Below are 23,242 nucleotides of genomic sequence, written 5' to 3'. Positions count from 1 at the left end.
GTAATATTTTCTCCTTGACTTGGGAATTCTGGAACCTGGCTATAATATGCCTAGGAGTTTTCTTTTAGGGATCTTTTTCAGGAGGTGATGGGTGGATTCTTTCTGGTTCTAAAACATCAGGGCAGTTTTCCTTGAGAATTTCTTGAAGGATGATTTCTAGGTTCTTTTTTTGATCATGGCTTTCAGGTAGTCCAATAATTTTTAAATTCTCTCTCCTGGATCTATTTTCCAGGTCAGTGGTTTTCCCAATGAGATATTTCACACTGCCTTCTATTTTTTCATTTTTTTGGATCTGTTTAATAGTATCTTGATTTCTCATATAGTCACTAGCTTCCATTTGCTCCAATCTAATTCTGAAGGAATGATTCTCTTCAGTGAGCTTTTCAGATTCTTTTTCCATCTGGCAAATTTAGCTTTTTAAGGCATTCTTCTCCTCATTGCCTTTTTGAGCCTCTTTTGCCATTTGAATTAATCTATTTTTTAAGGTGTTACTTTCTTCAGTCAGGTTGTTGACTCTCATTTCATAATTTTCTTTCTTTCTTTTTTATTTAATAAAGCAATCAGGGTTAAGTAACTTGCTCAAGGTTACACGGCCAGTTATTTCTGGGTGGGTGCTAAGTGTCTGAGCCCGGGATTTGATCCCCAGGTCATCCCGACACTGGAGCCGGTGCTCCCACTCGCTGTGCTACCTGGCCGCCTCTTATTTCATAATTTTCTTGCATCATTCTCATCTTTCTTCCCAATTTTTCCTCTGCTTCTCTTATTTGTTTTTCAAAATCCTTCTTAAGGTCCTCTATGATCTGTAACCAGTTCGTATTTTTCTTGGAAGTTTTTGGTGCAGGAGCTCTGACTTCACTGTCTTCCTCCTGTTCCAGGCTTTGATCCTTTTTGTCCCCAAAATAGGAGTGTAAAGTCGGACTGCTCTGCTTGGTTTGCTTCCTTTGCCTGCTCATGTTGCCATTCAATTATTTGACTTTTGGGCTTTTTGCCACAGTAGGACTCTGCCACCAGACAGGAGAACTTTGTCCCAAACGCTGGGGTTTTCTCAGCTACCGAAGGCATTAGTTGGGTGCCCTCTCTGAAACCTTCATAGGCTCTGGCAAGATGGTCACACACCCCAGGACCTCCACCCTAGACTGCAATCCAGATCCAAGCAGGTTAAAGCAAGAGCGATTACCCCTCAGACTCATCTCCTGGTCCCCCTACAATATGCAGGCCAGGAGACGAAACTGCCATGTGACGTGGCTGCCTGGCTGGTGCTTCTCGCCCCAGGGGCAAAGGCTGATGCACTCCCAAACTACTGGATCCCAAAGTCCACACTATATTGACCTCTCACTTTGTCCTTAGCATTTATGACTTGATAATTCTGGAAACTATCACAGCTGTTGGTGATCTGAAGTCCCTCTAGCCAGTGGCTGGTCAGGACTGCCCTGAGGCTAAGACCTCTGGCTGGAGCAGGGCTGGGGTCGGCTCCCAGAGCGCTGCGCTGGCTGATTCCTGCCGGCCTGCTGGGCTGCCCTCAGCGGGAAATTAGCTTCTCTGTGTCATTTTGTGGGTTCTGTAGCTCCAAAGTTTGTTCAGAGTCACCTTTTACATGAATTGGAGGTGGTGGGAGCTGGAGCTGCCCGGAAGTCCTGTTTCTACTCTGCCATCTTGACTCTGCCCCCCAAGGCTAATTCTTAATAAGAGGTGGAGGTAAGGAAGGAAAGTATTCCAGCCATATAGAAAGGTCAGTATAAAGGCACAGAGATGGACCTAAGAGTGTTGTGGGTGACAGAGAAAAGGTCAGTTTGGCTGGATGGCAGAGGGGGAAATAATGTCCAAAGAGGATAAAAGCAATGAGGGTTGTTGTAATCATCAAGGAGATAATATTTTCAAGTGCTCAGCACACTGTCTGGCACACAATAGCTTCTATATAAATGTTATTATTAATTCTGTGGGTGGTGGTGGTAAACTATAATTTCACTGTATCTCTTTTGCTTTCAAACCATCAAAAAATGGAATGGATTTTTATATTTTTGTTCAAATGAAAAAAAAAAGATCTGCACTGAGAAAGCAGGTATAAAAGGGCAGGCAACTTATATATATATATATATATATATATTTTTTTTTTAAAGCAACTGGGGTTAAGTAACTTGCCCAAGATTACATGGCCAGTTTTTCTGTGTGGGTGTTAAGTCTCTGAGGCTGGAACCGATCCTGGGTCCTCCTGACTCATGACTCCGGGGCCAGTGCTCTTACTCACTGTGCCACCTAGTCACCCCAAATATTCTTTTTTGTTTTTTGCTTTATGGAGGGCAATTGGGGTTAAGTGACTTGCCCAAGGTCACACGGCTAATTTTTGTGTTAAATGTCTGAGGCTGGATTTAAACTCAGGTCCTCCTGACTCCAGGGCTGGTGCTCTATTCACTGTGCCACCTAGCCACCCTGGCATCATATTTTGATGATAAATATAATAATTCTAAAAAAATTCTCTCCTAGTTCAATTTTTTATCATAATTACTATTTTCATATCTTTTGTGTAAGAAATACTTATGAAAAATAAATTATGTAGAAATTATAGCCTTGTAAAGTATTTCCCCCCCCACTACAACTGTTAATCGTCACAAAAAAATTTTTATAGTGGATAAAATACTATTTGGGGGGAAGAAGTTCCATAGCTGGCTCTCTAAATTTACGAGTTTTTGTAACTTTTGGTAAATCATGTCATGTCATCTTTCTGTATCTCAACTTCCTCATCTATAAACCTGGAATTAGAAGACTTATACACAACATGTTGTATCAAACAAGATAAAGCGTGACATAGTTTGTAAATTACAATGTGATGGGGACAAAAATCATAATATTCCAATCTTCAACAGTAACTTGAAATCAGTAAGGTCACATTCAGGCATGATGACATTAAGCATTTCTGTGACTCAATAACAGATTACAGAAACTTGGTTTGGTAAACATCTTCCAATCTGTCAATTTCTAAATGTGCCCCCATGCTTGTTTTGGGGACAATGGGGCGGGGGGGTTAAGGCGAATGGAGATAATCATTTCTAATAAGGAAAAGTGGCATATGGAAATGTGCTCTGTTTCATCAACCATGTTGGATGCAGTGGAAAACAATGCTGGACAAATGATTTCCAAATCCCCACAAATCCAACCCTCAATCAGTCAATCAAAAACTACATTATCAAGCCCAAAGGAAAACAAAACCAATCCTCCATCTCAAAATATTCACAGTCTAATGAGATATTTAACACTCCAACAAGTAAATACCCACAAGATCTCTCTAGGGCAGGCGTTGGGAACCTGTGGCTCCGAGGCCATATGTGGCCTTAAGTGTTGCTGGATTTATTCAGTAAAATTTGGATTCAGTCTAAAGGCTGTGCTTAAGGATTTAGAAGGTCACAGGTGGCCATGAGTTTGCAGGTTCCCCACCCCTGATAGGGTAAATGAGATAATCTCAGAGAGAAGGCATCAAGATGAACTGAGAGAAACTTCTGACAGAAGGTGAGATTTTAGTTAAGACTTGAAAGAAGCCAGGGAAGCCAAGAAACAAAGATGAGGAGGGAGAGACAGCAGTAAAAATGGGAGGGGAGGAGTGTGAAGAGGAGGAAACAGGATGGGACAGGAATGGAATTTCTGGTATGAAGACAACCATGGAGGTCAGTATCACTAGACTGTAGAGGACATGGAGGAGACAAAGAGGTTTATGAAGAAGAAGGAGGCAGGAGGGGTCAATGTGTGACAATTTAATATCTGATCTTGGAGGTAATAGGGAGCCACTAGAGTGTACTGAATGAGAGTTAACAGTCAGATTTGCAATTTAGGAAGATTACTTTGACAGCAAGGTGGAGGATCAACTGGAAGGGGAAAAGATTTGTGGCAGCGAGAACAACCATCTAGCTACTTTAAAAGTCTAGGATTGAGGAGTTGATAAGGGTCTGTACCAGAGAGATGACAGTGTCACAGGAAAGTAGCATACACAAGAGATGTTACATAGGTAGAATGAACAGGTCTTGGCAACAGGTTAGATATAGGTGGTGACTGAGGAGTTGAGGGTGAGCTTGGTGATTGGGAGGAAGGAGGGTGGTACTCTTAACAAGAAGGTCAGAAAGAGGGAGGGATTTGGGTGAAAAAACTGTATGACCATAATAGACAAGTTCCTTATGCTCAACTCCCTCATCTGTAAGAGGGTATAATGACAGCTATAGTACTTATCTCACATGGTTGTTAAAAGGTAGGTATAAAATGCACTAAGGTATATTAAAAGCACTTTATAAATGCTGAAGTTTAGGTGGATGTCAGCTATTAATATGCAAATATGGATATAGGTGGTAAAATTTCCAAGTTTTACCATCTATAAGCCTAGTACTACTTTATCTATAATGTAATCTGTCTTATTATTATTATTATTATTTTAAAAGCAATCAGGGTTAAGTAACTTGCTCAAGGTTACACGGCCAGTTATTTCTGGGTGTGGTGCTGAGTATCTGAGCCCGGATTTGATCCAGGTCATCCCGACACTGGAGCTGGTGCTCTTACTCTCTGAGCCACCTGGCCGCCCCTAAGCAATTGGGGTTAAGTAACTTGCTCAAGGTTACACAGCCAGGTGTTTCTGGGTGGGTGCTAAGTGTCTGAGCCTGGGATTCGATCTCCAGGTCTTCTCAACACTGGAGCCGGTGCTCTCACTCGCTGTGCTACCTGGCCGCCCCTAATCTGTCTTATTATTAATATTCATTTCCTCAATCTATTTTTCTTGGTCTTGTTATAAACAAATGAAATAATGAAAATTAAATGAAATTGCACAAGTATCCACAAAATACAAATACTATAAGCAAATGTCAGTTCAATCTACAAAAACCTGAAAAAAGCAGCTTCATGTCCCAAAACCAAATATTTTGTCAACAAAATATTTTTAAAATTAACCAATAATTATCAATATGTAATTGTGAATAACCCATTTTACACCTCTGCGCAAAATGCACATTTCAATAACAGATTTTTTTACTTACCTTTTTAATGGGTGACGTAGGTGTCACCTGCCCAGAAGACAAGGTAGGTGGTGTGATAGCTATAGGAGCTGCTGGCACATTGGAGGTATTGGTGTTAGTAACAGATGCCATAGGTTTTGTTTTATCTTAAAGACACAAAAGCAAACATTTGGATATTAGGAGACAAGACTAAAAATATTTTTGTTCAACTTGTATAACAAAAAATATTAAATCTTCTTTTGAAATTATTTTTCTAAAAATAAAAGCATTAAAAATGATATATGGAAACTCAATATGCAAAATGAAATAAATCATGAAAATAAAATGGAAATAAGGTCCAAGAAAAATGTGACAAAAAAGGGAAAATTTTGCTGCATTTATAATATAAATATAATTTGATAATAACATGGTAAATGGTTTCTAGAGGAAATGGTGATCATACAATTTCTTTCTTTCTTTTTTTTAAAGCAACTGGGGCTAAGTAACTTGCCCAAGGTTACAAAGCCAGTTTGTGTGTGTGTGTGTGTGTGTGTGTGTGTGTGTGTGTGTGTGTTAAGTATCTGAGTCCGGAACTGATCCTGGGTCCTCCCAACTCCGGGGCCGGCGCTCTTACTCACTGTGCTACCTAGCTGCCCCAATTATACAATTTCTACACTGACTTCTTGTACATAGTATAAAATTTTAAAAATCATTAAAACAACATTTAAAGAACTTATGATGAAGACTTAGTTACTACTACTGGGACTCTATGAAATGAGTCCATAAAAACTAACTAGCTAAATTCCTCTCTCTCTCAAAAGCATAGAAATATAACATGCACTTTGCTTTTTGCATTCTTTCTGGTAATAAGTTTTAATGATTCATTACTGATTTTACCCAGTTCCCATAGCAAGTAACAATAAATGTTTCTAAGGTGGATAATAGGGGTACAAGGTATAAACCGCAGCCACATAACAAGGATATGAGATAACTACCAAAATTTGGAAATCAACTAAAACCTCATTGGCACCTAACAATGAATTATAATCTAGTTCTTTCTTTCTTAAAGCCTACATGGTTCTATCTTAATATGGACTTTTAAGAACCTAATTAACCAATCAACTGAGGACTGATTACAAGAACCAAAGTAAATTAAAAATAAGAAAAAGGACAATTAGAATTTTTCTTTATAAAGAAAATCAATTTGCTTCCATTTAAAAATGTGAATAAGGGATTTAAAAAAGACTTTCACAGATCATTCAAAGGGAAAGGCAAGTTTTATCCTTTGTCTTGAGTTCTCTTTTTTGGTTAATAAAACTAGGCAGGTAAACTGTTCAAGACAGTTTTTAAAAGTTACTTTAAGTAAAATTTTTTTAATGTAAATTTCTTGTCAAAAAAATTTTTTAAATGGCCTTTTAAAACAAGGCCTTATAAAAAATAAAATCATTACTATGATTCTGTATTTAGAACTTAAGGAACTTCTGCTCAAAGGCTAAGGTGAAGGCAAAAACAAAAAAGGAAGGAGTCAAAGGCTGGTTCTTGCTGGTTTCATGTTCAGAATGTGTTATTTTAAAACATACAATCTTTAGGATATAAAAGAGAAAGAACATGGAAGACAACTAAGGTCCTATACCTTAGAAACTGATACATGAAGTACACCTGACACCTACAAAGAAGATGCTCAGGGGAAACCTAGCAATAAGTAAGCCTACAAGAACATAGAATTGTTGGAACTGAAGACAGCTAGAAAATGATCCCAGAAAAAAACAATGAATGGATGAAAAAACATTTATTAAGCATTATTATATGCAAAACTCTGAGCTAAGTATGGGCGATGGATAGCAACAGAAAAGCAAGATGTTACTTGCTGTCAAGCAGATCATATTTTAACTGCAAAGCAGATGGAAAGATCCCACATTCCTTAAGTACATACCAAAGCAGATGGTAATGCACTTACTCTAATGTCATTTTCATTTATATAACTCTATCCATCTCTAATGTTGGCCTTCCACTAGGGCCAAGAGCTTTGAAGGCTAAGACTTTCTTTTTGGGGCCTTGAGTACTTAATGTTGCTGAGAAGGGAGAGCTTGCAGCAGCTACAAATGAAGTATCAGATCACATCTCCACCTGGGTTGCTTTTCTAAACACTGGTTGCAGGGGTCAGGATGGCCAAGAATGAATATACAATGATATACAAGAGCTAAAGAAAAGTTACTAAGACAATGGAGTGTGGATTCAAACTGCACATATGGATGGCTAAGCAAACTTAAGGAAGGAATGAGGGTGGGGGAATGACTGAATAACCTAGGGAGTAGTAGGGAAGAAACACCTGTGAGCATATTATGGATGGCAGGAAAACAGAATATGAATCAATAAATATAATGCCTTGTTTTCAGAGCTGAGAGGAACTTGAACCACACACATACAGCAAGGTCACTCTAAATATCTTTGAACTGAAGCGCAATAAAGGTTTGTTTCAAGTTACTATTTAACTTAAAAGGTTATAATGTGGGATTTCAGATACATGAAAGCAAATTCACACTTATGTATGTGGGACCTTCATGGCAGATGGAATATGAGAGGGGCGTTGAAATGAAGGGGAGTGGAGAGGCTTGATTTACAATGATTTTAATTCTCTCTGTGTCTCTGGTGCTATAAATGCAGCAAGTAACTTGTAGAATGCCACAATCAACAAAACATCAAAAATAGCAGGGCAATGGCAGTGGCAGACTAAGTAGACCGTAATATATTGTCCAAGCAAGAATTTGCAGAAAAGATTCAAACACATAGCAAAATCATATAATTTTATAAAATATAAGAGCCATTCCCCAATTGGCAAATAGCCAAAGGATATGAACAAGCAATTTTCAGAAGAAATCAAACCTATTAAGTCACATGAAAAAATGATCTTCTGAGGTACAATGACAAACGCTGGAGGGGATGTGGAAAAATAGGGACACATATGCTGTTGGTGGAGTTGTGAATTGGTCCAATCATTCTGGAGAACAATTTGGAACTATGACTAAAGGACTATAAAACTGCGTATACCCTTTGACCCAGCAATATCACTATTAGGTCTGTATCCCAAAGAGATTAAAAAAAGGGGGTGGGGGGGGAGAGGAGAATATATATGTACAAATGTATTTAGAGCAGCACTTTTTGTGATGGCAAATAATTGGAAACTGAGAAGATGCCTATCAATTAGGGAATGGCTGAACAAATTGTGGCACATGACTGAAGGAATACTATTTTGCTTTAAGAAATAACAAGCTGGATGGTTTCAGAAAAACCTGGGAAGATCTATATGATTTGATGCAAAGTGAAGGAAGCAGAACAAGGAGAACAATGCACACAAGACTTAGCTACTCTGATCAATACAATGTTCCAAGACAATTCCAAAAGACTCATAATAGGAAATACAATCCACCTCCAGAAAGAGAAATAAACAACTCTGTAGTTTAAAGCATATTTTTTCCACTTTCAATGTCTGATATAGGTGGGCTGGTCATACAGACAGTAAGGGATAATAGATAGCTGGCCAGCCAGCCTGTGTGCTATACTGAAGCTCACATAATGTTAAAAGACCTGGATGAAGACTTAAATCTCCAACACTGGGTAGAACTTTCTATGGAGTATTTATGGCAGAACAGGGACAAGATGGTTGGTGATCTTCTCCTGTGATTGAGGGAGTATCCACAATGAAGAGATCACAAATTCACTGAAATATGGCAGTAGAATTTTACAACTATATATAATTTCAAGAACTTTTCAAGTTGGTTTAGAACCTGGCCTAATAAGCAAATTTAGCACACAGAAGAAAATTTGTTAAAATTTTATTTCTCTACTTCAAAACACAGAATGAAAACTGTGCCAAGTACTAGTTTTTCCCCCCAATAAACAAATGCAGAAGCATCTAAGTTCATTCATATCTCAATAATTTAATAAATGTGAGTTATGCATATTTAAAATTACTGATCTAAAAGACCTTTTTAGTTAGAATGCTTTGAATATAGTGAGCACTTAGAGAATGAAAGACTATTTTAGGCAATTGCACAAAATAATTTTTTTCAAAAATTTAGCTAATAGTCACTGGCAAATAATTCAGATTTGGTCAACAAACATTAAACATCTACTATTTGCTAGGCACTATAAACAGTCCAATTTGTACCTGTGAGCAAGATGTAAGTTTAAATGAATATACTTCTTCTTACCTTTTTAAATAGATCCACAGATATTTTTTACAGTATTATTTGTAATTGCAAAGAACTGGCAACAATCCAAATGACCAATATAGCAGTAAATGACTGAATACAATGTGTGATAGTGGAAGAAGATGGGATGTGGAGTCAAGAGGACCAATCTCTTTGGGTTTTGATGTCCTCATTTTCATTAGAATGAAGGACCTTGAAGGTTCATTCCTATTCTAGTTATGATCCTAGGTGTATCAATGTAATGGAATGCTAAAATGCAAATTAAAATAACATGAAGATTATAGAAAATATGAACCTTTATGAAGCAATACTAAGTCAAGAACACTGAACCAAAAAAAAAAAAACAACCCAATATGTGCACTGACTTCAGTTATACAAAAATAATGCAAAGAGATGATAATCAGTGAACCAAAGGAAATAAAGGGAAAAGTCACTATTATTCTTGATAAATATTTAAAATATATTTGAATAGCTCCAATATCATCTTATGCTGTGATACTTTATTGTGCAGAATTATATGTAGGTTGTTCCCAAAGTTTTAGTGCACCTCTAAGCTTTTTTTTTTTTAAAGCAATCGGGGTTAAGTAACTTGCTCAAGGTTACAAGGCCAGTTATTTCTGGGTGTGGAGCTGAGTATCTGAGCCTGGATTTGATCCAGGTCATCCCGACACTGGAGCCGGTGCTCTTACTCGCTGAGCCATCTGGCTGCCACTAAGCAATCGGGGTTGAGTAACTTGCTCAAGGTTACACGGCCAGGTATTTCTGTGGGGGTAATAAGTGTCTGAGCCCGGGATTCGATCTCCAAGTCATCCTGACACTGGAGCTGGTGCTCTTACTCGCTGTGCTACCTGGCTGCCCCACCTTTTTAATAAGTTTACAATTGCACAAATTTAAAATTAAAGCGATGAAAATTCTTCAAAAGGTTAAATGATTTTTCTAGTATAGCCACCCTCTTTCAGGATTATAAACTGGCTCTGTGAAAGGAATAAAATGTTACTGGAGGCAATTAGGAACAATGTTAGGGACTATCAGAATCTGCTCTCCAGAATGGCACTACAATGTAGTTTGGTTAAATTATATTAACATTACTGTCAATCGTTGCCAGTTAGGGCAACATTAGACAGGGTGTGCAGGCAGAGTTTAACATATACACTTTGTTCAAGAAATGACTGCTCAATTAAGTCTAATTCTAAAAAAACCAAAATTTACCTGTTTCAGCTTCTGATTCTGAGTCATCTTCTTCATCTTCTTCACTAGAGCAACTGGATTCATCTTTCTTGCCTTCTTCTTCCTCATCTGCCTTTTCATGCTCCAGAGATTCAATACTAGTTGCATTTTTCTCTGGCTCAATAATTAATGTTTCTTTACTGTAGGTGAAAAACATATGTCTAATTACAAAATCATGCTGAACACAAAATTCAAATTTTACAAAGGTTACCTAGATTCCTGAAAAATCAAATAACTTTATCAAAAAATTTCCCCAACAATTATGAAGCTCATTTAAATATTTTACTTACTTTTTAAATGTTTTTTGTGATTGGTTGTTATCCATATTGGCTGTAGACTCAATTAGTGGAGACTTCTTTTCCCGCTTTTCACCATGGAGCTTTCATAAAATAATGGGTGGAAAAAAGACTATTAAAATGATATGAAGTAGTAACATGTAGTTATATGTATCATGCATATGACCTTTCAGTTTCAGTAATTTTATTTAAAAAGAATCTATTTTACCTGAAACAGGGCTGAGGGAGAGGAAACAGTGACAAAGTAGGCAGTTTTCAAGCTCATTTTCAAGGACACACAGAGCTCAACTGAACTGCCTAAATATTCTTTATGTTTAGTTTCATTTAAAAAGGTTTCCCAGCTAGATAAGCATGAAAAAGTAACTGATGGCTATTTTGGTTAGAGTATTAATATAAGCAGGTATAGGTTGTTGGATTTGTTTTTTTTTTTAAGGAGTCAGAGGCAGTAAGAAGTGCCTACTTACTGCTAACCATATCAACACATTAAGCAACAGAGTCAAAATGCTAAATTTGCCCAGAAACAAACCTCTTCCTGATTGGGGCCAAGATTAATTTGACTGTTGGGAAGAAATTAAAAGAGAAACACAAAACACCAATGGAAAGGAAAATTGCTAACATTTAAGTTAAAAACCAAGCAATTATCTATGTGTTTTATATAATTCTTAAACATACCAGATTTTGTTTCTTTTGCAGTTCTTCTAAATATCCTAGAATGTCTTCATCTGCTACATCAAAGGCAGTCTGACCCTACACGGGGAAATTTTTAAAAAGTTTTTTTTAAAGTAAACAATACAAAATTCATTATAATTGTACCAAAAGCCACCCAGGTGCTTCAGTAAATATACAAGAATTGTGTGTCTCCAGAGGCTGTTTGCCCAGCTACGATCCTATATATGGGAGAAGCCAATCTTCTATACCTCCCCCTTATTCCCACTCAACACATGCTACATCTAACTGGAACGTAGACAGATTTCTTTCTTTTCTTTTTTTTTTTTTGGCTTTTGTTTTCTGTATTGGTGTGTCTGGACAAGGAAGAAAGTAAGCAAATCCATTTTAAAGCAAAGTGCTAAAGCAACAATATGCTTAAAAATGAAATTTCTAAAAAATGCAATTCATGGAAGTTATAGAGCAATTAACATCACAGTGCTATTCTTTACCTTTCAAAATAAACTATGGTCTCAGGAACCATAACTTATCAAGTTTTAAAAAATATTCAGAGGAACATCTATCATTTAGTATCTATTACACTGACTAAATAATAACACTTTGCTTTGCTATCCTGCATTATCCCTATTTGCAACCTCACGAATTCAAGTTTCCAGAATGACAAAAATTCATTCTTTAAGAAGTGATATGTTGTACAAGAAAAAGAGCTGTATGTTGACAAAGACAAGATTTAAGTCTCAGAATCAATTCTTTTTCACATGGAAAACAGTATCACATGAAAAAATTTCTAACTCTAAAGACATAGAAAATGCAAACTGTAATTAGAATATGACTAAATGGAAAGTTTCAAAATTAAATTAATGTAAATTTGGAAATGTATACTTCAACAGCAACTGATCTTTTCAAAGAAAAGATTTCTGGTCTTTAATTTTACTTCAAGAACAGGATATTAGCACCTTCTAGAGGAAAGGACATATATTTCCTGTTGTGGTCAAAGTCAGGTCATGCATAAATACATCTCAAATTGTAAATTAAATTTTGTGCCTATACTTCATACAAACAACATTCTTTCTTTATTCCAAAACATGCAAATATCTGTATCGAAAAAATATGTAAAAAATGAGTTTGGGTTAAAGGGAACTTCCCTATACATATCGAAAAGCAACTTCTGCCGATTTCACCTATAAGAACTGCTCTTGAATGTACTTGTGCCAGATGAGCTTACTGGGCTAACCAGCATCCCCCTTCCTCTCTTGGCCCGGTGTCAGAAAAATGTTGGCTGATGTAAGGAATTTATTTCTTTTTCAGTTTCTAATACCAAAAGTCAAAGGTAGTTCCTAGACAAATGCAATATTCTTGAACAAACTGAAAATTTCAATTTGGGCCAATGGTTATCCTAGATAATCTAAATAATATCCTAAATAAATCTAAATGTTTTCCTTTTACTGGTTATTCTACATTGCCTCCACAGATTCAGTGCTATAAAAGAATGCTTTATAAAGCAGCTTTGATTCAAAAAACTCTATTTAAAGCTACTGATTTTTAAAATTTGGCTTAGTAAAGAGCTTGGTAAAACAAAAGGGATTATTGGTGCAAGACAGTTAACAGAATTAGAATCAGAATAATCCAGAGGTGTCATTGCTGAGAGATCACTTAATTTCCTTGTTTTACAGATGGGGAAAATGAGGTCCACACTTTTTCAAGGTCAAATTGTAACAGAACCTGAACTAGAACCCACAGTTCCTAATCTCTTAGGATTCAATGGAATTTTTACATCACCACTAAAAACAGACTTTGAGGCATCTGTCAACACTCTTATTCAAAAATGAAATAAAAAAATCTTGATCATTTTAAGCAGCAATTAAATAGGAAGGAGTTGTTTTGTTTACCAGGAGTTTTCCTTTTTAAGGATAAGAAATGTGGTCACCTTACTAACCTTTCTTTTCACTTTCTCCCTCGACAAATGAGTCTACTTTGCAAACAGCAGCTGATAGAGAATAAAAACTAGAGTAAAATGTAGGCTGTGAACATGTAAAAATCAAACCTATCAATTTAACCTATTAGGCTAGACATGCACTCTAAATAGTCTACAGGAACACTTATAAACCTAGTAGTTGCCAAATTACACCTATCACATGATTCCTAACCACCTTTTAAGGCAACTCTGTTCTACCAAATAAACAGAGTATTAAAGGATATCACACTATGTAATCATGATTCACTAATATTCAAGACTATTGGGAAGATAAGCCAAGAGGATATATAAGAAGCCTAGATGGAAAAAATGAGAATTACACAAACTACTATGTTACTGAAAAGTGAGACTATTTAAAAGAAATTGTCTAATTACATAGCATCATATGTTACAGGTCTCACTCTACATAGTCTAACTCTATTTTATTCATTTATTCTTAATAGTCTCACATTTGCATTCTCTCTTGAACCTTTTAAAAGTGTTTTCAAATACATGATCAGATTCATCTTGTCACAACAAAAGTAAGTAAGACAGGTATCATGCACTTCTGGTTCAATCAGGTGACCTGTCCAAGGTTACAGTGCCAGCAAGTGGTAGAGTCAGATGCAGAACTCAGATCTCTAAATATAACACCTCTAAGGAAAAGATGAATGATTTTCCTTTGATTTAAAAGAAATAAAATTCCTCATGTCCATTAATAGTATGAACAGAATAATGCCGCAACTAATTTAAGTCTTTATGACACCATCAAAAATGCTCATGCATTGTTGTATAATTTGATTAAGGGTAAAAACAAAAACTTGTAGCAGAATGGGAGAGTAAATATTCTAGGTGCCTCACAGCAAAATAACTCTCCTATTTATTAAAATATCAAAACAATCAGCTGTGATACCATAGCTTTAAAGTTACACATCTATATGACATTAGAATTATGAAAATCTATCATTAAAGAAATCCAAAATAGGCAAAAGGTTTCCAAATATTTAAAAACAAAGTATATCTTTTTTCCATTTACATATAGAAGTCAGGGAGAAATGATATGCAAATCTTACAAGGCATGAATTTTTTAAATGGCTTCTAAAAGTCATGTTCCCCAGAGTTATTTTTGTTGCTGTAGAAACATGTATATAAGCTTTTCAGAGTCCATGTAATTTCTTTTTTTTAAGCAATCAGGGTTAAGTAACTTGCTCAAGGTTACATGGCCAGTTATTTCTGGGTGTGGTGCTGAGTATCTGAGCCCGAATTTGATCCAGGTATCCCGACACTGGAGCCGGTGCTCTTACTCGCTGAGCCACCTGGCTGCCTGCCCCTAAGCAATTGGGGTTAAGTAACTTGCTCAAGGTTACATGGCCAGGTGTTTCTGGGTGGGTGCTAAGTGTCTGAGCCCGGGATTTGATCTCCAGGTCATCCTGACACTGGAGCCGGTGCTCTTACTCGCTGTGCTACCTGGCCGCCCCGAGTCCATGTAATTTTAAAAAGAACTGGTGCAAAAATCTTTACTATACCATTATATAAGTATAGAAGAAAAACCACAAATTCATATGCAACATCAAAAGATAAGCTTTATAAAGTGATTTATGTTTTTGATAACTATAGAGTGCTATGGAAACATAAAGTATTACTGTTATAATACAAAGTTATCTCTAAAGACCAGAGAAAAACCCAAAGAAATTTTAAAAACCAAAGTGATTAAAAATTAAATAAAAACAGAATTTGGGGGCTTAAAAAAAGGTCTTAATGCTGACTAAACAAAAAGACAAATTAATCTATCACACAATGGCTCTAACTTCTATGTGCCTCAGGTTTCTCATCTATAAAATGGAGATAATAAGCACTAGGGCCATCTACCTCAAAATTGTGAGGAATTCCTTTGTAAACCTTAAAACACCATGGAAAGTAAGTTATTACTATTCCCAGTTATACAAAATGATTAGTATTATTAATCTACCAGTAAGTAAGCAGTTTTCTGAGATGATGTGCAGAGGCTTTTGAACTCGTTATATTTATTTGGGGGGTAGGGAGGAGAGGAGGCTTTTTATGGACCATACGTTCTTTGAAGGCAGGTGCTGTGTGTTTTTAAGCTCTCAATGTCAAGTATCATGTTGTACAAATAATATATACTCAATAAGTAGTTGTTGAGTTAAAAGAACTATCCTAGAATAGTGTGATATTTGATTTTGTCTTTCTGTGACTTTTCTAAAAGATCCTGAAAACTCCCTATAATTTTCCATGTCTCATATTACCCAAAGAAATTGTTTGGGACATGTATACATTCGTAAGTGAGAATATTCCCAAAACACTCTTCCAGAAACTGCAAAGGATTCTACCATCCACAGTAGATGAGCAGCTCTTCAAGTGGCACTATCTGGGATAAGGAAAAGCAAGAGCTATGGTAATGCGTATCTGCTGAACCATTCCTACTCTGTCATTGCAGATGAAAGGGAATTCCTATTTTGAAAGTTAGGGAATCAAAGACAGTTCAGTTCAAATCAGTAAACACTGAGTAAGTTATGTGTTCAAAGTTTGTAGCTCAGAACATGACAGCTGAGACACTGACACTAGCATGAAGGCATGTGTGTATTGGTGCTTCTGGTAACTGATAACAGAAAAAGGGAGCTGTAGGAAGGATAGTTCAAATGTCACATTTTCTTCATTGATGTGAGAGCAAGGAGATTAATAGAAGACAACAAGAGCCTGCAACCTTAGGAGCTAAATGAAAAGCTTTAAATAAGTGTGTGTGTGTGTGTGTGTGTCTGTGTGTTTTGGGTAGGTAGGGGTGGGGTCAGCAGACCCCTAGGATCCTCAGATTCTAGCAAATTAAAAATGTGTGATATCTCTGTAAAATTTCCATGAACCACCGGAAAACACCATCATTATTAGAAAGAAATCAACTAAGAGAAACTGACGCAAAACCAGATAGAGACATATCCATGCATACGTGTACACAGAGGAGATCTCATCCACAGCAGAAGGGGAAAAAGTTGTGTTCTCCAACACAAATCTGATTTAAGGTGGTAAGGCAGTATACCTGACACTTATAATATAACAGCAATGCCTGTTCTAATATTTTTATAGCACCTGCACATATATTTTCACATCTGAGTCTCAAAACCACTCTTAAAATTAGACTGGGTTAGGGCGGCTAGGTGGCACAGTGAATAGAGCACTGGCTGTGGAATCAGGAGGACCTGAGTTCAAATCTGACCTCAGACACTTAACATTTACTAGCTGTGTGACCTTGGGCAAGTCACTTAACCTCAATTGCCCTCCTCCCTCCAAAAACAAAACAAAACAAAAAAAAAATTAGACTGGGTAGATATTTTTGGTTCTTAAAATGTAGCAAATGAGGCTTAGAAATGCTGCTAAGTGATTTGTCTATGGTTCTATAACTAGTAAATGTTTACCAGTAGTAGAGTGGGACTATAATGAGTAAATGTTCACTCAGTCTGGTGGGCTTTCTGCTATGCTATTTCAGCTAGCCTAGTAACTAGAACTAGTAATAACGCCCATTAGAAAGCATTGGTGCTAAAACATGTATGTTCATCTGTTTTATATATATATATATATATATATACATACATACATATATATGTGTGTGTGTGTGTGTATACATAAATACATATATATATATATGTAAAAATGTCTGTGCCCCAATTAGTAATAAATATGGCAGCAATGAAATGTAAATTTTAGGGGCAGCTAGGTGGTGCAGTGAGTAGAGCACTGGCCCTGGAGTCAAGAGGGCCTGAATTCAAATCCGGCCTCAGACACTTGACACACTTACTAGTTGTGTGACCTTGGGCAAGTCACTTAACCCCAATTGCCTTGCCTTCCCCCCTCCAAAAAAAATAAAACAAAACAAACATTAAAAAATTGTAAATTTTATTTTGATTATCTATTTAATCCATCCAAAATAAGGAAAAATTTGAGTTAATGGTGACAGTGAATGATGAAGAATGAAAACAATCACTTAGTTCATAAATCATCTATTAAAAAAACTCTTAATCTTCTAACTTCATTATTGTATTAGTGGGCCGACCAGAAACTATCACGAATAGCAATCTCAAAATAATGTTTCTTTTTCTTCAGAAAAAGGTCAGAAACAGATCATAAAAGGCACTCAAAATAAACACAAAATCAGGCAATGTGCCTCCCCTACCAAAAGAGGCTATGATTATTAATTCCAAAAGCACAACATAAAAAAAATTAAACTACCAACGTATTCTTATATATCACTTGAGAAGCTATAATTATATTTCTTATGCTAAAACACATGCACATGTTTCAAAAGCTTACCACTTTGTTGATCATCTCCATATCACAAAGATTGTCCACTAAAATTCGGCAGGCTTCTTCTTTACCCCAGTGAGCTGCAGCATGAAGAGGTGTCCAACCATCATAATCTTTAATATTTACATCATAGCCTGCCTGTAGTAAGAGTCTAAAGAGATTATATAATAAATTAGCTAGGCAATAAGTTAGCTTTGGGAACTTGTAAAGCTACTCATCAGTTTGATTTCATGCAATTAAGTAAAAGTTGGGCAACAGGATAGGGTTATCTATTTTGCTTTTCATATTTCAATATTTTCTCCTGTGATGTCTAAACTGGGACAGGTAGAAATCAGTTCAGAGAAAATCCTGGAAAAACAGATCCTAAATTAACAAAATAAAATACTATCCCATGGAAGGTATAATTTCATTGTCATTATCTACTAAGTCTGAGAGGCAAGTTTGATGGGAAAAGTTTTATTGTTACTAAGATTTTTACATGAGACTTTTCTTAGGGTGGATCTAGTTTTCCTAGTCTGAGCCAACTACTGAACTAATCTGCCCACAAATCTGATTTAAGGTAGTAGTAAACTTCCTTGATTGTCCAATTATTTACCACAGGACAAATTTTATTTGTAATTATTTATTATTAATTATATAAAATTATACATTATTTTCTATATACCAAACAATTATTTATTACAGGGCAGTTAGATGGTACAGTGGATACAGTGTCAAGCCTGGAGTCAGGAAGACTCATTTCCTGAGTTCAAATCTGGTCTCAAACACTTATTACTAGCTGTGTGTGACTCTGGGCAGGTCACCTGCCTTGTTTGCCTCAGTTTCCTCTTTTGTAAAATGAGCTAGAAAAGAAAATGTCTAACCACTCCACTATTTCTTCCAAGAAAACCCCAAATGGGGTCACAGAGTCAGACATGGCTAAAAAAACCTGACATTTTATTTTACATGTTAAATACATGTTGGAGTACACACTTTGAAAAAAAGATATGGCATGGTCTTACAGGATAACAGAAAAGGGTTTTGTTATACAATATAGCTACCTTTAGGATTTTATCTTACTTTACATATGAAATTTTTGAGGGGAAAAAGATAATTTTTTCATTAAGTTTTTAAAAATATAAAGGGATCTTGATTTTGCTTTAGAGCAGTAGTAGAAAACAAGAGATACTAACCAACATTACTAGAATATCAGTAATAATTTTTAATAAAATGCAGATTTGCAAAAATTGTTAGTATGTCCTTTTAACTGTACATAGGCATCACTCTTACCTGTATTTAGAATGTTAAGCTCCTAGAAGGCAGAGAACAGGCCTATAACTTGCAGGCAGCACAGCCCAACACACAAACGCTAAACAATTTAATAATAATAATAAAAAGAAAACTGATGAACCTTTACCTCACTTTCCATGCTGTGAGCTTGAGAAGTCCTTCTTTTTACCTACAGGAGGTGGCAGTGATATCTAATGTATAACCCTTCATTTACATTTCAAGAACTTAATTTATGGCCTAATAAAGCACTTCAAATAGGTGCTTAACAAAAGACTACTGGATTACTGAATAACTTCTATCTCTTACTAGGACCAAACAAATACCAAGTGTCTAATACAATCCCAATAAGTCACATTTCAAGACATTTCTTTGTTGGGAACTCCATAACTAGGGGTAGAAATCATATAAAAGGTAGAAACATATACCAGAAGGAAGGTTAAAGTATAAAACCCCAATAAATATTAACTAAAACAAGATCATTCACAGCAGAAAACATGAAGTATGTGTCTAGGGGAGGACAGGACAAGAGTGAAGGCAATGTGAAGCAGGGAAGAGAGGACCTTAAAAGGAAGAATATAAGGAAGAGGCTACTGCAATAGTCTAGAAAAGAAGTAAGGAATGATCTACATTGAAAAGCCTTGGAATGATCTACAACTAGGAGAACTTAAGGACCTGAATTTCCTTTTTGATAAGAGGAGATAGTAAAAGGACAAGAAGAGCAATGGATATGTTAAATGCGGGAGATTTGAATTTTCAAAGAAAGAAAAGAGTACAGAAAGGCAGCCACACAAAAATTTGGTAGAGGGATACCCAATTCTACCTTCAATTGAGCAAAGTCAAGTAGAAGCTGTGTGCTGAATTATTTCTGTCATGCAGTTGTAGATAGCTCTGTTTCACATGACTTATTAATATTCTAAATGTGGGTGGACTTTATATAAGGAAGTTTTATTCTTAAGGATTTCTTAATCTAGAAGCCACTGTTTGGGGGGCAGCTAGGTGGCACAGTGAGTAAAGTGCTGGCCTGGAGTCAGGAGGACCAGAGTTCGGTTCCGGCCTGAGACATTTAACATCCACACACAAAAAAACTAGCCGTGTAACTTTGGGCAAGTTACTTAACCCCAATTGCCCTCCAAAAGGCCAAAAAAAAAAAAAAAAAAGCCACTGTTTACTGTAAGCTTTGATACAGGCTTCTTGTTGGGACTTAAGTAAAAACTGAGCTTTAGGTTTCTTATTTGTAAAATAGGAAAAATACCTGATGCTTGCAGTCCGTGAACATTGTAAAGGTCAATTGATATCATTAAGCCATCAGAAATATCTTACCATCTTTACATAATAGTTAGCTCTTTTGTCTAATAAAGCTAAAAACAAAAGTTCAAGTGTCATTGTGAACTTTATTATGAGATCCAGAGATTCAGTTCCTATCCTGAAAGATTTCTGTTCTTACTCTTATGTGACTTTCACCTTAATTTTAAAAGGTCAAAAACACACTAGAAAAACTTAACTGGAAACCAATTTAACGTGTGTGTGTCTATAAATTTTAGAAAAAAGTCACATTAAAACAGATTTGTTCTCCAAGGTGAAAAAAAAAAAGGACATTAAATAACTTTTAAAAAGTTTCTTCAGAACAACACTTAGGGGAAGAGGGAGAACAATACCTGGCAATCTCAAGATAGAGTAACAAGAAAATGAAAGCATAGAAAAAAATGCCTCACTCTTAAAGAAACATTACTTACTTTAAAACTTCTGTATAACCTTTAGCAGCTGCTACATGGAGTGCAGTACCACCAGACTTTGCGTGCCTAACATCACTGATGTGGCCACTATTGAGCCACTGTCTTGCATCCCGAAGCATTATCCGTTCTTCTTCCTTACGGGCTGCCTCTATATCGACCCCTAAAGCAGGTGGGAGGAGGGAAAAGAATGATATATAATTCTGCTTACATTAATCAAATTTTTTAATGCTAATGTAAACCCAACAAAAATGTTTCAAGCTTGGGGGCGGCCAGGTAGCACAGCGAGTAAGAGCACCGGCTCCAGTGTCAGGATGACCTGGAGATCGAATCCCGGGCTCAGACACTTAGCACCCACCCAGAAACACCTGGCCATGTAACCTTGAGCAAGTTACTTAACTCCAATTGCTTAGGGGCAGCCAGGTGGCTCGGTGCACCGGCTCCAGTGTCGGGATGACCTGAATCAAATCCGGGCTCAGATACTCAGCACCACACCCAGAAATAACTGGCCATGTAACCTTGAGCAAGTTACTTAACCCCGATTGCTTAAAAAAAAAAATGTTTCAAGCTTAAGGGGAATCAAATTGGCAAATTCTTAATATGTGGGGGTTCAGAGGCACTGCAGAATTACTTAGAGGACTGTTATCATCTCTTCCTCTCCATTCCTCCCCACCTTTGTCCTTCTCTGACAAAAAGAAACCAGTTTTCCTCATAAGAAGCCTCTTATTGTTCCTTCTGGCTACTTCACTTAATGTTCTTCACCATCTCTTCCCCTAACTCTTATGATTTTCCTGGAAACTCTTCTTAATCCTCTGTTCTTTTCTTGGAACATTCTTTCCTTAATAAATTTTATTCATTCTTGTGACTTCTACGAGCACCAAGTGTGCCTCAAAACTGAAGACTAAATTTCTAGTGTTCACTATCCTCCCAAACTTGAGTTCCATGTCTCTAAAGGTTCACTGTTATTACCACTTGGACATACTACATATTCCAAATTGAAAAACTCTTGATTTCTCTATTTTCTGGCATTGCACAACCATTTTCCTGGTCATAAATTATCTTGCCTTTGTCCTCTATTTGTCTGCTTGCTGTAGTTGACTTCCTTTCTCTCCCTGCCTTTCTTTTTATTCTAATTAGTGGTAATACTGAAGTATTTTTAATTTTATCATTTGTTATATTTATTGAACAGATGACAATCTAACCCAATCTGGCTTTTCTCAAAGTACACTTATTTTAGGATCTCCCTCTTACAATTATTGTACTTTATTTAGTATTATATTTATGTATGAATCTTATCTTCCAATCTTATACATTTCTATGTAATTTCTCCTTCATATTCCAAATGCCTAGCCTTTCACTCTGTAGATAACTGATAAATATTTGAATTTTGTTTCATGCAACCAATACACATATATAAATACATAAAATATAAACATAAAAAATTTTCTCCCTACAAACAAATAATCTGGCCTCAAGGGATTAAGACAGTTCCATAGAAAAGGCAACCCAGTGAAGTAGACAGAAGAGCAATATAAAACATAAGGTAAAGCAGGATATCATCTCACAGAACTCAGAGGGTGGGGCTGTGGCAGAACATCATGATACTGTTGTAATATCAATCAATGCCTCTTTCACCTTCTCTCTCCAACCTAATGTCTCTCCTCATCCTCTAAATCTCAGGAGATAAACTGACTAACCTTAAATAGGGTTAACTCTTATTCCTAAAATCTCCCACCTTCTATCTTCTCCAGGGCCTTTGTTCCATTTCGTATTCTCTCATCTTAATTCTCACTCTCTCTACTGGCTCATTTTCCTTGTCCTAATCATGTTTAAGTCTTCTGTTCCACAGGAAAAAAAAATCCTATTTTTGTGCTATTACTCTCAAGCTATAGTTCTCCCTAAATTACTTTGAGAAAAATTTATACTCAACTACTCAATCTTAAAACTACTATAAACCTTCTACTCTACTCAGACTTCTCAAGTATCACTGATAAAATCTTTAAAAATCTTAGACCTCTTCCCTGGATCCCCTTCTAGCATCTGATATAACCAATCCCTTCATTTTTGATACTCTCTGCTCCCTCAGTTTATCTCTTATCCTGTCTGACCACTTCTTAATTGGCTTACCTAATACATCATCTTAGTCCTCTGACCCACTAAGCATAGATTTCACTATAAGGCTTTGTCCTTAGTCCCCTTCTCTCTCCTTTAACTTCAATTAATATGCATTTTTGAAATGTCTACTATGTGTCAAGTACCATACAAAGCACCAGGGGAAGAAATACAAAGAATGAAATAATTTCCACTCATGACCACTGATATACATACTTAATACTCCAATCTACATATCCATTCTTGATTAATAATTCTAAATTTCAATCCTGTCCTCACACTTGCCTGGGGAGGCTACACGGCAGTTTATCTAAAAGAGTTTGGAGTCCTTGTGGCCAGGAACTCATGAGGAATTAATAGTATGCTATAGCACTCAAGAAAGCTGATAAAATTTTAGGCTGCATTAAGAGAAATTTCATGTTTCAGGATTTTAAAGATGATGAATGGTCTACTGAAATCTGACTTGAACAGCTCCTATCTAGAGAATTATGATCAGTTCTGG

The 23,242-nt window shown here is 36.3% G+C and overlaps 1 protein-coding gene across 5 annotated transcripts in view; it reads right to left on the bottom strand.

Annotated features, from left to right (window-relative positions):
* PPP1R12A (protein phosphatase 1 regulatory subunit 12A) overlaps positions 1 to 23,242 on the bottom strand; it is a 191,109-nt gene that overhangs the window by 64,074 nt on the left and 103,793 nt on the right. For all 5 annotated transcript variants that reach the window (XM_069094795.1, XM_069094796.1, XM_069094798.1 and 2 more), the window contains exons 4-9: positions 20,632 to 20,791; positions 17,636 to 17,780; positions 11,371 to 11,445; positions 10,693 to 10,781; positions 10,385 to 10,542; positions 5,007 to 5,131 (exon numbers count right to left, since the gene is read on the bottom strand). In XM_069094795.1, coding sequence (XP_068950896.1) covers positions 5,007 to 5,131; positions 10,385 to 10,542; positions 10,693 to 10,781; positions 11,371 to 11,445; positions 17,636 to 17,780; positions 20,632 to 20,791 — 752 coding nt within the window. The remainder of the gene's footprint in view (positions 1 to 5,006; positions 5,132 to 10,384; positions 10,543 to 10,692; positions 10,782 to 11,370; positions 11,446 to 17,635; positions 17,781 to 20,631; positions 20,792 to 23,242) is intronic.

Source organism: Petaurus breviceps, unplaced genomic scaffold, assembly GCF_028583685.1.
Source record: "Petaurus breviceps papuanus isolate PSGF00001 unplaced genomic scaffold, PetGlider_PUasm1.0 221, whole genome shotgun sequence".
Taxonomy (NCBI): Eukaryota; Metazoa; Chordata; class Mammalia; order Diprotodontia; family Petauridae; genus Petaurus; species Petaurus breviceps.
Note: the sequence above shows the minus strand (reverse complement) of the source record. Positions and strands in the feature narration are given on the sequence as shown.